Here is a 12,161-nt window from a genome sequence, read left to right on the forward strand (position 1 = left end):
CCTTTGGTGAGTTTTTGAATTTTGAGGGATGTGTCTGCATGAAGCAGCGTGGGGGTAACAATCTCTGGAGCTAGGCAGAATTCAATTTACACTTGGCCTTTGACACTGACTACCTGATGGCCCTGAACGAGCCACCTAATCTCTCTGAGCCTTAGTTTTCACATCTGCAAGGTGAGTATAATAATGGCACATATTTTGTAGGATTTGGTGGAAGGATTATGCACCTGGTGTTCAGCTAGTGCCGGGCACACTGTAAGTCCTCAATGATTTAGCCATTATGATTCGCCATAGAATGAAAACACTAATATCCAGCTAGCAGGGAGGGTGGGAGGATTAAATAAGGTGATGTATGCACAGTAGTATTTGCCTAAGAATAGTAAAAACAGTAGTAATAATAACAATGCCAACATTTATTGAGTGTTAATAAGTTATGACCTAAAGACTTTACAAACCTCAGGAGTAGCTGGTATGATTAGTAAGAGTTCAACAAGAAGCTGTTTTATTTGGACACGATTTTGGAGTTCCTGTCTTCCAGAGGCTTGAACACTGGCATGCATTCGTTTTCCTTTGCACTTCCTCCCCACCCTCTCAATGTTTCTGTCTCTTCCACCTCCCAGTATGGTTAAGAGCAATTCTTAGATATGTTTTGGGGAACCAATCAATGTAAATTCGTGGAATGAATGGTAAAAGGCTGCTAAAAGACCAACCTTCCTGATGCTCACCTCTCACGTCTGATTTCAATTTAAGGAGGGGAAAATGGTTGGTTCTTGAAAACAAAACAAGGAAACTCACAAGACCCGCTTAAATAGACTCGGAATCTTTAGAAATCTTCCTCAGGCATGAAAAATCCAACCTGAGATGAATACTGAAATGGGGAGACTCTGCTTAAGCTTTGTGAAAGTTCCCCAGAGCCAGCCCAAGGAGGAGGTTGGGAAAGGCAACTGCTTGAGAGGACTCTGCTTCCCTTATCACCTCCCCAGGGATTCAGTTACCATGGGCTCACCTGATGATGAATCAGAGATGCTAAAGAGCAAATGAGGATGGCAGGAAATATGAATTATACACCTTAAGTTTATGAATTATAAACCATAAACTAAGAGTGCCAAAAAAAAAATACTACTTGGTGTGATGATTATTATTGCCTTTTAGACCCTCTCATTGATTGCAACTTATTAATCCACATCTAATGAGAAATATTGGCTTAAAGATCTCAGAGGCAGCCTGCTGAAACAGAAGGCCATGGGTTTTGGAGTCCTACAGACTGAGATTTCAGTTCTGGCTCTGCAACGAAATATCTGCCTGCCTCTCAGGAAGTTACTTTAACCTCTGACCCTTTGGCTCCTCATCTGAGAGCAGAATTAAAATTGCCCCTCCCTCCACTGGATTGGTGACATTGAAATAGGTGCTACATGAAAGCACTGCATGCAGTGTCCTGCACACACAGGTTAGTTTATTCTCTTTTGAGGTGTTCTGTGAGGGTCCTCTATACTAGATTTTTCTGTTTCTGTGTTCATTTTCTATCACCAGAATGGTGTTGTAAATCTGTTACTCTAATGACATTATTTCAAAAGCATTCTTATTTATTATGTGTCTTTTTTTCAGCTAGAAAGAGCATTTATTCGTTTCCCCTCAGCCTACCTCATCCACCCAGGCTCAAATCCTCTCTATCCTAAGCTTCTTTTCCTCCACTGTTAGGGCCTAGTGCCTCATAATCTCTTGCTTGTTCCATACAATATGCATTTGACCAGTTTCTCCACCTCTCTTCTCTCCACACTGTTACTAAAGTACAGATCTGGTCATGCCACTGAGATTCTCAGTGCCTACAGAATGATATCCAATCTTGGCTTGGCCCCAAATTCCTCCTCTAAGAACCTGTTTTGTTTAGTAAATTATCTGGGTGGACTATTCTGTTTGGGAGATGAGAGTCTTTGAAAGATGGCCAGGATGAACTTGGAGGGAGATAGAGATAAGCAAACCTCTCTGGATAAGATATGGACAAGAGTCTTAGGGCTTGACAGGAAGCAGGCTAAGGAGTTTGAGGGAGAAAAGCTGCCCATCAATGGGGCTGGAGGCAGGAGCCAAGAAGAGAGGGTTAGTGGACATTCTCTAAAGGCAGGAAGAATTGGAGTGTCCTATATTCAGTTGTAAGCTTGCTGTCTGCTGGAATGGACTGCATTATATCTCCCATCTCTGGCCCAAACTTTCAATAAAGTCCACTGCACAAACAACCTTGCCTCAATGATACATGGGGGAGGAAGAATTGGGGTGTCATCTAGTTGGATGAAGAGGTGGAAAGGATTATCGGGAAGTGAAATGCAGAGTGGAGACAGACACTCCATGGAAACAGAGATTTGGGGCTTGTAAAACTAGGAGAAAAGTAAGACTCACAACTCGATAGTTTTATTAAAAAGGCTCTAGATTTTCTAATTGTGCATTATTGGGTATCAGAACCAATTTTACTTAAATATTTCAGGACAAATTGACCTCAGCAAACTGGAAGGCTTAGGGTTATGCATCCATTATAAATCTGGCATGACACTACTTTTCCTTTCTTTCCCCATCAACAGAACCTCTGAAATACTGAGTTGGCAATATACCTAATGAGAAGATTACATTTCTCAGCCTCACTTTCTATGGTGAAGTGTCCAGGTTTTAGCCAAGGTAAGTAGTAGTTACAGGACAAAACTTATCAGAAAGGTTCTTATAAAGGGGACAGAAATGTGAGAAGTGACCTGCCTCAACTTTCTGTTCTCCTTCCTGGAACTCAGACATACTGACTGGAGCTCCAGTCTGTTTTGGATTTTGAGGTCACCCGGAGAATGGGAGCCGAGCATCTGGATGGTAGAGCAGAAGGATCAAACAGCCTGAGTCCCTGGGACTGTGGGGCCACACCAGCAGCTTCCCTTCAGATTTCTTTTACATAAAAGATAAGGGAAATTATCTCTCATTTTTAGTTCTCCACTGTATGCAATTAAACCTAATCGGAATCTGCTAATACAGTAGCGGAATAGCAAAGTGATTAAGGGGGTGAACTCAGGCTACTTTCACTGTTCCTTGCTCTGCCACCTCCTAAGCAGTAGTTGTAAACAAGTTACCAAACTTTTCAGAAAACTTCATTTTTTTCATCTTTAATGGAAGATAATGACACCACTCATCACATGGGGGTTTTGTGAGAATTAAGTAAAATAATGTGCTAAGTACTTAGAACTCTTGTGGTACACAGTAAGTGCTCAATAAATGGTAGCTGTTGCTGCTACTATTACTGTTATTAGTACCATGATGCCATGGTTACTTGTCAGGTTTGGTGTTCATTCCATCAATAAGCTATGGGTCCTCTAGGGTAGACACAATTTCTTATTAATTTTTGGTAGTGCCCCAGGACTGGTATATGATGGGTACCCAAAACATCTTTATTGAACTCTATCTTATTCTATTTTTGCCAACTGTTTCTTATGAGTAGATGATAAAAATTAGTGGTATTGTGCACTGGGATGGGGACCAATGCTGTGTACCCATACTGTTCATTTAATCTCTACCAAAAACATTTGAGATATGAGCTTGAAGGGTTATTGTAGAAAGTGCATGAACTTAGGAGTCGATTAGATCTACATTCTGCTCTAGGTTTAATTTTAATGATATGAAAAAAAGAACTAGAAATAAAGCTGACCACCCCCTTCCCCAGTCTATATTTCAGAAAAAAAATATTCAAATGACTTAAATTCATAGTCATGGTTGAAAGACACTGTTGGCACAACAAATTTGAATCTAGATTCTGTTATTAAATTTCAATTTCTTCATATGTAAAACTGGAGATGATAAAACCTACCTTGAAGAGATATAATGAACAATATAAACTGATGAACAAAAATAGATCCAGAGACAGAGAAACATCGATCAGAACATTAAACCTCAGAGGGAAGGTAGGGGAGGGTGGGGGTAAGGGGGAGAGATCAACCAAAGGACTTGTATGCATGCATATAAGCCTAACCAATGGACACAGACAACAGGGGGTGAGGGCATGAGTGGGGGGAGGGATTGGGGGGGATAATGGGGGAATAAGGACACATATGTAACACCTTAATCAATAAAGAAATTTTTTAAAAAAGAGATATTATGAGTTTTAAATGTGATAATATATGGTAAGCTCCTAATACATGGTTTGGCATAAAAAGTAATGACCACTTATTTGGTGCTACCTGTCAGGTATTGACCTGGCACTGTACAGGCATCTCATTTAGTCTTCACAACTCTGTGAAGTTAAGTATTATTATGACCACTTTCAAAGTGGAGAAGCAGGCTCAGAGAAGTTATGAAACTTGCTCAAGTTTTCACAGGTAGTCTGTGGCTGAGCCAGGTTCCAGTCTAAAATTAACATTAGTGATTACTGTACAACTTATGAAATCTTAATTTCAAACATCCCACTCTTCAAGTTAACTTCTATCCTCTAACATACTTTCTCAATATTTTTATTTCAATGATTTTCTGAACTCATTGAGAGCACCCATCTCCAGTGATCTTAATACTTCTTATGAATCACCACTACCCTCATGTTCTCATTTCCAACCTATATTGTGTGGTCCTGCACTAGTTCCTCAACCTTAGAAAGCACTCCTAACCTCATTGCTTTTTTTCTCTCTGCCTAGAAAAAGCTAAATCTAGTTAATTCCAACTTTTCATTTACTCCACTCTTATAACCAAGCAGCTATTTATCCTGGAGATAAGTGCAGACAGTAGAGACCGACTCACCTTCAAATTTATGACCACAAATCTTGGTGGTTGATTTTCCCCACTTTGGCATGGCATCTATCAGCAAAGGTGTTAGCTCTGTTTATCCTATCCTAGCAATATAAAGGTGAACACATGACCTAAGAAAAGCCAATTAGAATCTTTCCCTGATATTTTATATGGGAATACTGGGTGAGAACGTCTTTTCCTTCAGGTTGTGATTTGTAAAGATGAAGCCCTGGATCCAGCCATTGAGCCTATACATTTCTGATTGGTTGTGTTTGGCTACTGTGTCTTTAAATGAAAAGAGTTCTGATTAATAGAGACTTCAGAGCAGGGACAGAGAAGATAGAGATGGATGATTGGTTTAAGAACTATGTAGTAGGCAAAACTGGTGGGACTTGTAATTGAATGCAAAGGGCTGAGGCAGAAAAGGTTGTATCTAGGTTTCTGTCTGGAATGTGAAGGAGAGAGAGAGAGAGAGAGAGGCAGAGGGAGAGGGAGAGGAAGAGAGAGAGAGAAAGAGAGTATCTGGTTTGGAGGAGGAGGATATGTTTGGAACATGTTGAATTGAGGTATGTCTGGAACATCCAGATAGAAATGTTTGGTAGAGTGTGAGGCTTGGAGGATATGTATATGATTGAGATATGAATTGATATAAGCATGGAAATACTGAGGGAAGTTGAAACCATGAGAAAGGACATAATTACCTTGGAGAGAGTGTAGAATGGGAAACACCAACATTTAAGGAGCAAGTAGAGAAAGGGAAGTCATGAAGAGAGGTTTAAGAATTTTATATTTTCACACAAAGTCAAGAGAATGTAAAATATCCCAAGATAGATGGCATGATTTTGTCAAATATGGCAGAGAGTTTCAATAAGGTAAGTGCTGAAAAATATCTATAAAATCTGGCAAAGAGGATGTCATTGGTGACTTCATTAAGGTTAATTTCATTAGATAGTGAGGACAGATGCCAGAAAGCAGTGGGTTGAGGGATGAATCAGAGGTTAAGAGCCATCAATGAGGAGTTTGAATGAGAAGGGGAGGAGAAAAATTGGAAGTTGCTAGAGGAGAATGTGAGCCCAGAAAGAATTATATTTTAGGATGAGAGATACTTGATTAGGAGCCTGTTGACAAGGAGATGTTGAAGACACAATTAGAGAGGGGGATTATTGAGAATAGAGGAGGATGGGGTTAGGGGCTCAAAGAGTTGAGTTGTTTTGAAAGTGAGGACATTTTACCCTCTGAAACTGGAGGAAAAGTGGCAGGTGTGGGTGATTGATAGGGACATATTTGGTGGTAGAATATTTAAGGAGCTCATTGCAGATATCTTCAAGGGATCAAGGTTGTCTGCTCTAAGGGAAGAGATATGAACTGAGCAGGGCTTGAAGAGAGCAGTGTAAATGCAGAAAAATCAGTGAGAAGATTTGACTAAGGGCAAGTGGAAGAACTCATGGGCTCAGCAGGAGGATGAAGACCTTAACTTTGTGGCATGCTCCTCTGTGGGGTTGAGTAATCTTTCCCAAGAGCTCTTGTTCACCCAGGTGCAGACTTGGGAAGGCAGAGATTCTCAGTTAGATTTTACTGGGTTGTTCAGAGGTTGATGATGGACAGGAGTCAAGGGGTTTGGGGGAATTCTTGATAAGATTTAGGAGCAAGTGCAATAAGGGAATGAGCTATGGTTAGAGACAGGGGTTTTAGTTTAAGGTTCTTGAGGCAAAACTATTCTAGGTGATGACAATACCAGAGTGTGTCCACAAGTGTGGTGGCTGATGTGGCACCAGTAGAGGTGAGGATCAAGTTAACCACATAACCTCACTGAATGCAAAGTTGGAAGAAGTGTATACAATCAGGGCTCTTGGTAGAGCCTACAGTACAACACTGGCTGGTCCAATCTTAAGTCTACCTGAGCAGCAGAAATGTCTAGGTTATATAGCACCCATGAACACTGTGATGGAGGTAGGCTCCCAGTATGGGACTGGGCCTTGTTTGGTTTCTAAATGTAATGTAGCATCATTAATGAAAAGATGTGGGTGATTCATTCATGAGAATCATCATGATTTGGGAGAGTGGGCCATAATAGGATGAATCTAGAGGAGAATGTGCAGCGTGCATTAACTAGGAAGGACTCTTAGCTGTCTGCCCTATACTCTCTGTAGGGCCCTCTGGTTATATGTCTGCTTTTTTTTCCCTACCATTACTAGTCTGTTCTATATTCTAACACTTTTAAATCTATAAATTTATGGTAAAAATCTGGCACTGTCTCCAAAATATTTTTTTTTTGCCAAATAAGTTTGAAAATGATTGCAATCAGGTTAACAGAATTTTAAATATTCATGAAATTCATTTGGTGAATAATTTATTCTCATCTATAAGGAAACATCATTTGTTCTGTAAGAACCTCAATTATTGGGATATTCATACACATTAGAGAATGACTTTAGAAAAGGAGATAGTGATAAAACCAACAGGGAAGTAAGCCATGACCAGAGACAGATAAAGTCAGTCTGGAAATATTTCCCTCATCAAATAAAAAAGTTGTCAAATATAAACCAGTGAACTTTCTGGTTGCATGTTTCTAGTCTGTGCATCCCACGTGGATGGAGACTAGTCGGGAAATGCAAAATTAATGCATAACTTGTGATGGTATGTATTAGCTCGCAGACCTCCCAATATGAGTTAGCATTCCTACTTATTATGACACATTTGAAAGAACATGACATTCACCCCTTCATGGGTTGAACCACATGATCTACCTCATGCTTTTGCATTATAACTATCAAGAAGCAGAATGCTTTCCTTTTCCTTCTTGTTCAAGTTGTCCGTTGACCTGTCTCTGGCATTCTGGGAAGGTACTGTGTGGATCACAACTCAAAAGAAGAGGAGGGAGAGGAAATAGGAAAACCATTTCACAGATGATAAACGCTAAGCCTGGTTTCTCATCTAAAAAACCCAACAAATAATGAGTTTTATGATTCTTTCTCCAGAAGAGAGAAAGCTCTAGAAAAGCCACTCTGTAGAAAAGCGACTCTGTAGAATATCAGTCTGTGGTGGAAGATGTACTTTGTGAGTCTCACAATGGCTTTGTATTTCTAGCCTGGTTTTCTCCTGCTTGGGAGTCATAGTACCAGTGTGAGGTTCATCAAATCCTAATCATATCAGATTTACTGACTTCTTTTGCTACTCTTCTTATCCTTTATTTATAATGTATATCCTAGCTGTATTCACTTCCCTCCCCTATAAAAAGACCGACATCTCTTCCAATGGACATGACAGGGAATAAGAAGTTGGGAGATGGTTTGACACCAGAACAACTATTTGCATCAAAAAGCAGTGGAAAAGGTAGTTATTACATTTGAACCAAAACTTTTCCCTGAACTCCTGGCAGTCCAGGCACAAAGGAAGCATGAAGACCACTTCTCTGTCACTTCATACATCTCACCACTAAATACTCTAGAATTGTGGGATGAACAGTAATAGGTCTACAAGCATGCTTTCCACAGGCCTTCTGCTGCACGAAGACCCTTACCTGATAATATGGATGCAACAGCTGCAATGATGAAGGACACAATGACACCAGGTCCTGCCATTTCCTTGGCCACCAGGCCAGAAACCACGTACATCCCTGTGCCCACGCAACTGCCGACGCCAAGTGAGATGAGGTCCACGGTGGTGAGCACCTGGGCTAGCTTGGTACCATGTGCTGTGGTGCCCCCTGTTCCCTCCAGCATGGACTCCACCGGTTTGGTGCGCAGGATCCTGGAGTGCATGGCATACCAGGAAGCCCCCCACTGTACCCGCCGGGGGTCCAGGGAGGCGAGGAAGCCACTCATCCTGAGTAGTAGGAAAGTCAACTGATGGAAGAGGGCTATGGAAGCCTTAGTGGCTGCTTCTGGAACTCATTTAGTGCACAGGGATCTTCTTTTTAGGAAAGGTCCAGAGGGACCCAAAGCAGCCTTTTCCTGGGCATGAATGTCTGCAGGAAGAACACAAGAAAAGAGAAGATGAGACTCAGTGGGAAACAAACCATGGCTTGGAGGCATGGTCGGAGGTCCATATACTCTATGCTGTGAGAGCTGGCCTATCCTGTGTACTCATATGTAGGAAGGCTTCATTCCCCCCTTGCATCCCCTCCAGTCCTGAATGACAGTCTGTAGTTTGCACTGTGTTGCACAGTTGTTTGGAAGATCATGGTTTGAGTCAGGGCACTGCCACTTACTCCTCTGGGACCTTGTGTAAGCTGCTTCACTTTTCTGTACTCGGGTTTCAACTGTACAAGGGGGATAATAAAGTCTGCCTAGTGTTTACGTGAAGATTAAGTTGGGGTATGTCTGAAACAAGCTTAAGACAATGCCTGGCACATAATATGTGCTCCCCTCTTCAAACTTTAAGTATTTTTTTACCTGGCTTAGCCAAGACTTGGTCTGTGATTCTGGGGCATATCCTTTGGGGACACAATATCCTCATTTTTTTTACATAAGGATGTAAAATTAGACCTATGACTCTCAAGAGGGCCAGCGCCATTCCATGGGGTTGTTTTGGAACCTTGCTCTCAAATAAAATAAAAAAAATGTTTCTTGTGTTGTACACACCCAAATATATTTCTTAATGAGCACATATTAGTCTAATAACCAGGAAAATACTAATAAAGACAAATCAAGATTAGTAAAACATTTCACAATTATTCTAATTTTTTAACATTATGAATGATGAGCATAGTTCTAATTTATCCATCCTTATTCATACAGACAATGTATGAATTAAAGTAACTAATAGTTCCACTCTTATGGATGAACAGCATAATCCAAGTTTTCACTTGACCAAGTGAAAAATATTTTGAACAGTTTTGCTCTCAAAGATTGAGGATGGGGGAGTGGTCCTGGAATTTGATGGTGGGCCCCAGAGATGCTAAATGCGTGGGAATATCTCATCAGGCATGCTTGTAGATGAAAATTCTGGTTATGATGATCTGAATCTAAAATCTAACTTCGTTTTACATATAAACATGTGGGATTTGGGGGGAAGGTCACTTTTAATATACAAGTTCATTGAATTTTTCAGGAAGGCAACTATAGAATAAATTGAAGGAAGATTGTAATTTCTTTAGTTTGGAACTTAAGAGTTCTTCACCATTTCAGAACACCAGTGCCCCCTGGCAATGCCACCATGGTACTGCCTCTCCCACGCTGCACATGTGGGAATAGCCTGCCATTTGGAACTGGCCCATGTGTAGTATTTTTTCATGTAGTGCATGCATCTGACAACTTCATTTGGACATGCCTGAGTGTCTACATAGTGAAATATGTTATATACAGGCAGGTTATCCATGAATTTTGCTTCGGATGTTAAAGAGGGGTGTGGCCAAACACTTATCACAAAAGTGAGGTGTTGGGTCTGATAGAACTATTGTATTAGATGATTTCAAAAGTGTTGTCAAGTTAGAAAATGCAAAGATTATATGAAGCTATTTTCTTTGGAAGCCAGAAATAGTATAAAATCCTATAAAGAAAAAATTAAAGTATAGCTGAATATTGTACTGTGCTGATAGGCCTAGGACATTTACATTTATAGGTACCAGCCCATGTAATATACTAATATTAATGAATACTACTTAGTACTTATTGTAACACTTGTCTGTCTCTAAAGCCTTCGCAAACAGTACCTAATTAGGAGAATTGTGTGAAACATGGCAGTTTGGTTCACAGGAATTGGGTGATTACCCCACTGGTTAAATTTCCTCCTAGACTTGACAGTATTGCTCCATGATGTGTTTTAATTAGCTTTTTAAAAATGTATCTTTATTGTTGGAAGTATTAAAGATGTCCCCCTTCCCCCCACCATTGACCTCTTCTAGCCCATCCCTGGCCTTCACCACACTATTGTCTGTGTCCATGGGTTACGCATATCTAATCTAATAATAGACAAATATGCAAATTGACCGCACCTTCGCTATGCCCAAGCCACGCCCACCAGCCAAACCACGCCCACCAACCAATCAGGACAAGTATGCAAATTACCCCAACAAAGATGGCGGCTAATTTGCATATCAAGACAGCGTCAAAGAACCCAAGAGCTGCAGAAGGGAGTAAAGCTTCGGAGAAGCAAGCAAGCCGGGGCGGGGGGGGGGGGGAGAAGGGAGGAGCGGAGGCGGGGCCGGGGGCGAAGGGAAAAGCAGGCGGGCTGGCGGAGAAGGCGGGGCGGGCGACAAGGGAGGAGCGAAGGCGGGGTAGAGTGCAGCAGGAAATCCTATTGCAGGATTTTTCCTGCAACGGGAACGCTAATATTTATATAGTTCTTTGGTTAATCTCTCCCCCGCCACCCAACCCCCTCCCCCCCCCTCCCCCACCTTCCCTCTGCGATTCAACTGTTCCATGTTTCTGTGTCTCTGGATCTATTTTGTTCATCAGTTTATTTTGTTCTTTAGATTTGTTGTGTTTCAATTCTTAACAATACCTTAAGTATCAGTGCAGTTTGATAGTGCCACTTTATATGCCAGAGTCATTTAAAAGCCTAGAGTGTTAGTATTCTTTTATTTATTTATTTTTTCAGATTTCTAGATTTGTGAGAAAATGTGTCACAGGTATACCAGAGAAGCTGCAAGAACAACTGCTTTGCTTGCACTCTTGTGGGGAAATTCAGTATTATCTGTTTAATTTCAACTCAGCCAGCATATATTGAACATCTATTATGTGTCAGGCGTGGTGTTAGGTTTAGGAGTGTGAAGATGTGGTACCGGTTGTCATGGAGCTTCCCATCTAGAATGGGAAGTGATGGAGAGCCAAATTACAATGCAAAGGTGGTCATATGTTTGTTTTGTTTTTCTGGAAAGTCTTTTTTTTCCTATTATAAAGCATAGCATGGCTTTTTTTTTTTCCTGCAGAAAAATCACACAATATAAACAATGAAATTGAGTGAGGAGAGACAAGGTAATACAATACTCAGGTAGACAAATAGAACCAGATGGTTCAAGAGAAGAATAAGGGCTATGTTATGGGTTGAATTGTGATACCCTCAAATGAATAGGTTGAGACTCTAATCCCCAGTACCTCAGAATGTGACCTTACTTGGAAATAGAGTCATTGCAGATGTAATTGGTTAAGATGAGGTCATACTGGCATAAGATGGGCACCTAATCCAATTTGACTGGTGTCCTTATAAAAAGAGATTTGGACACAAAGCCACACACACACAGAGAACAAGATGTGAAGATGAAGGTAAAGGTCAGGGTGACACATCTATAAGCCAAGGAACACCAAGGATTTCTGGAAAACCACCAGAAGTTAGGAGAGAGTCATGGAACAGATCCTTCTTCACAGCCCTAGGAAGAGACCAACCCTGCCGTCACCTGGATCTCGGACTTCCAGCCTCCAGAATGTGAGACAATAAATTCTGTTGTTCAAGCTTGTGATAATTTCTTACAGCGGCCTTAGCAAACG

General features: G+C 41.0%; 1 protein-coding gene across 1 annotated transcript in view; it reads right to left on the bottom strand.

The window, feature by feature from the left end:
• SLC7A14 (solute carrier family 7 member 14) overlaps positions 1–8,558 on the bottom strand; it is a gene marked incomplete at both ends in the record, with an annotated part of 52,968 nt that extends 44,410 nt beyond the window's left edge. The window contains one exon of the mRNA XM_079766988.1: positions 8,255–8,558. Coding sequence (XP_079623114.1) covers positions 8,255–8,558 — 304 coding nt within the window. The remainder of the gene's footprint in view (positions 1–8,254) is intronic.
• Positions 8,559–12,161: the final 3,603 nt, after the last annotated feature.

This window comes from Cnephaeus nilssonii (assembly GCF_951640355.1).
Source record: "Cnephaeus nilssonii genome assembly, chromosome: 3".
In the NCBI taxonomy this organism is placed as follows: Eukaryota; Metazoa; Chordata; class Mammalia; order Chiroptera; family Vespertilionidae; genus Cnephaeus; species Cnephaeus nilssonii.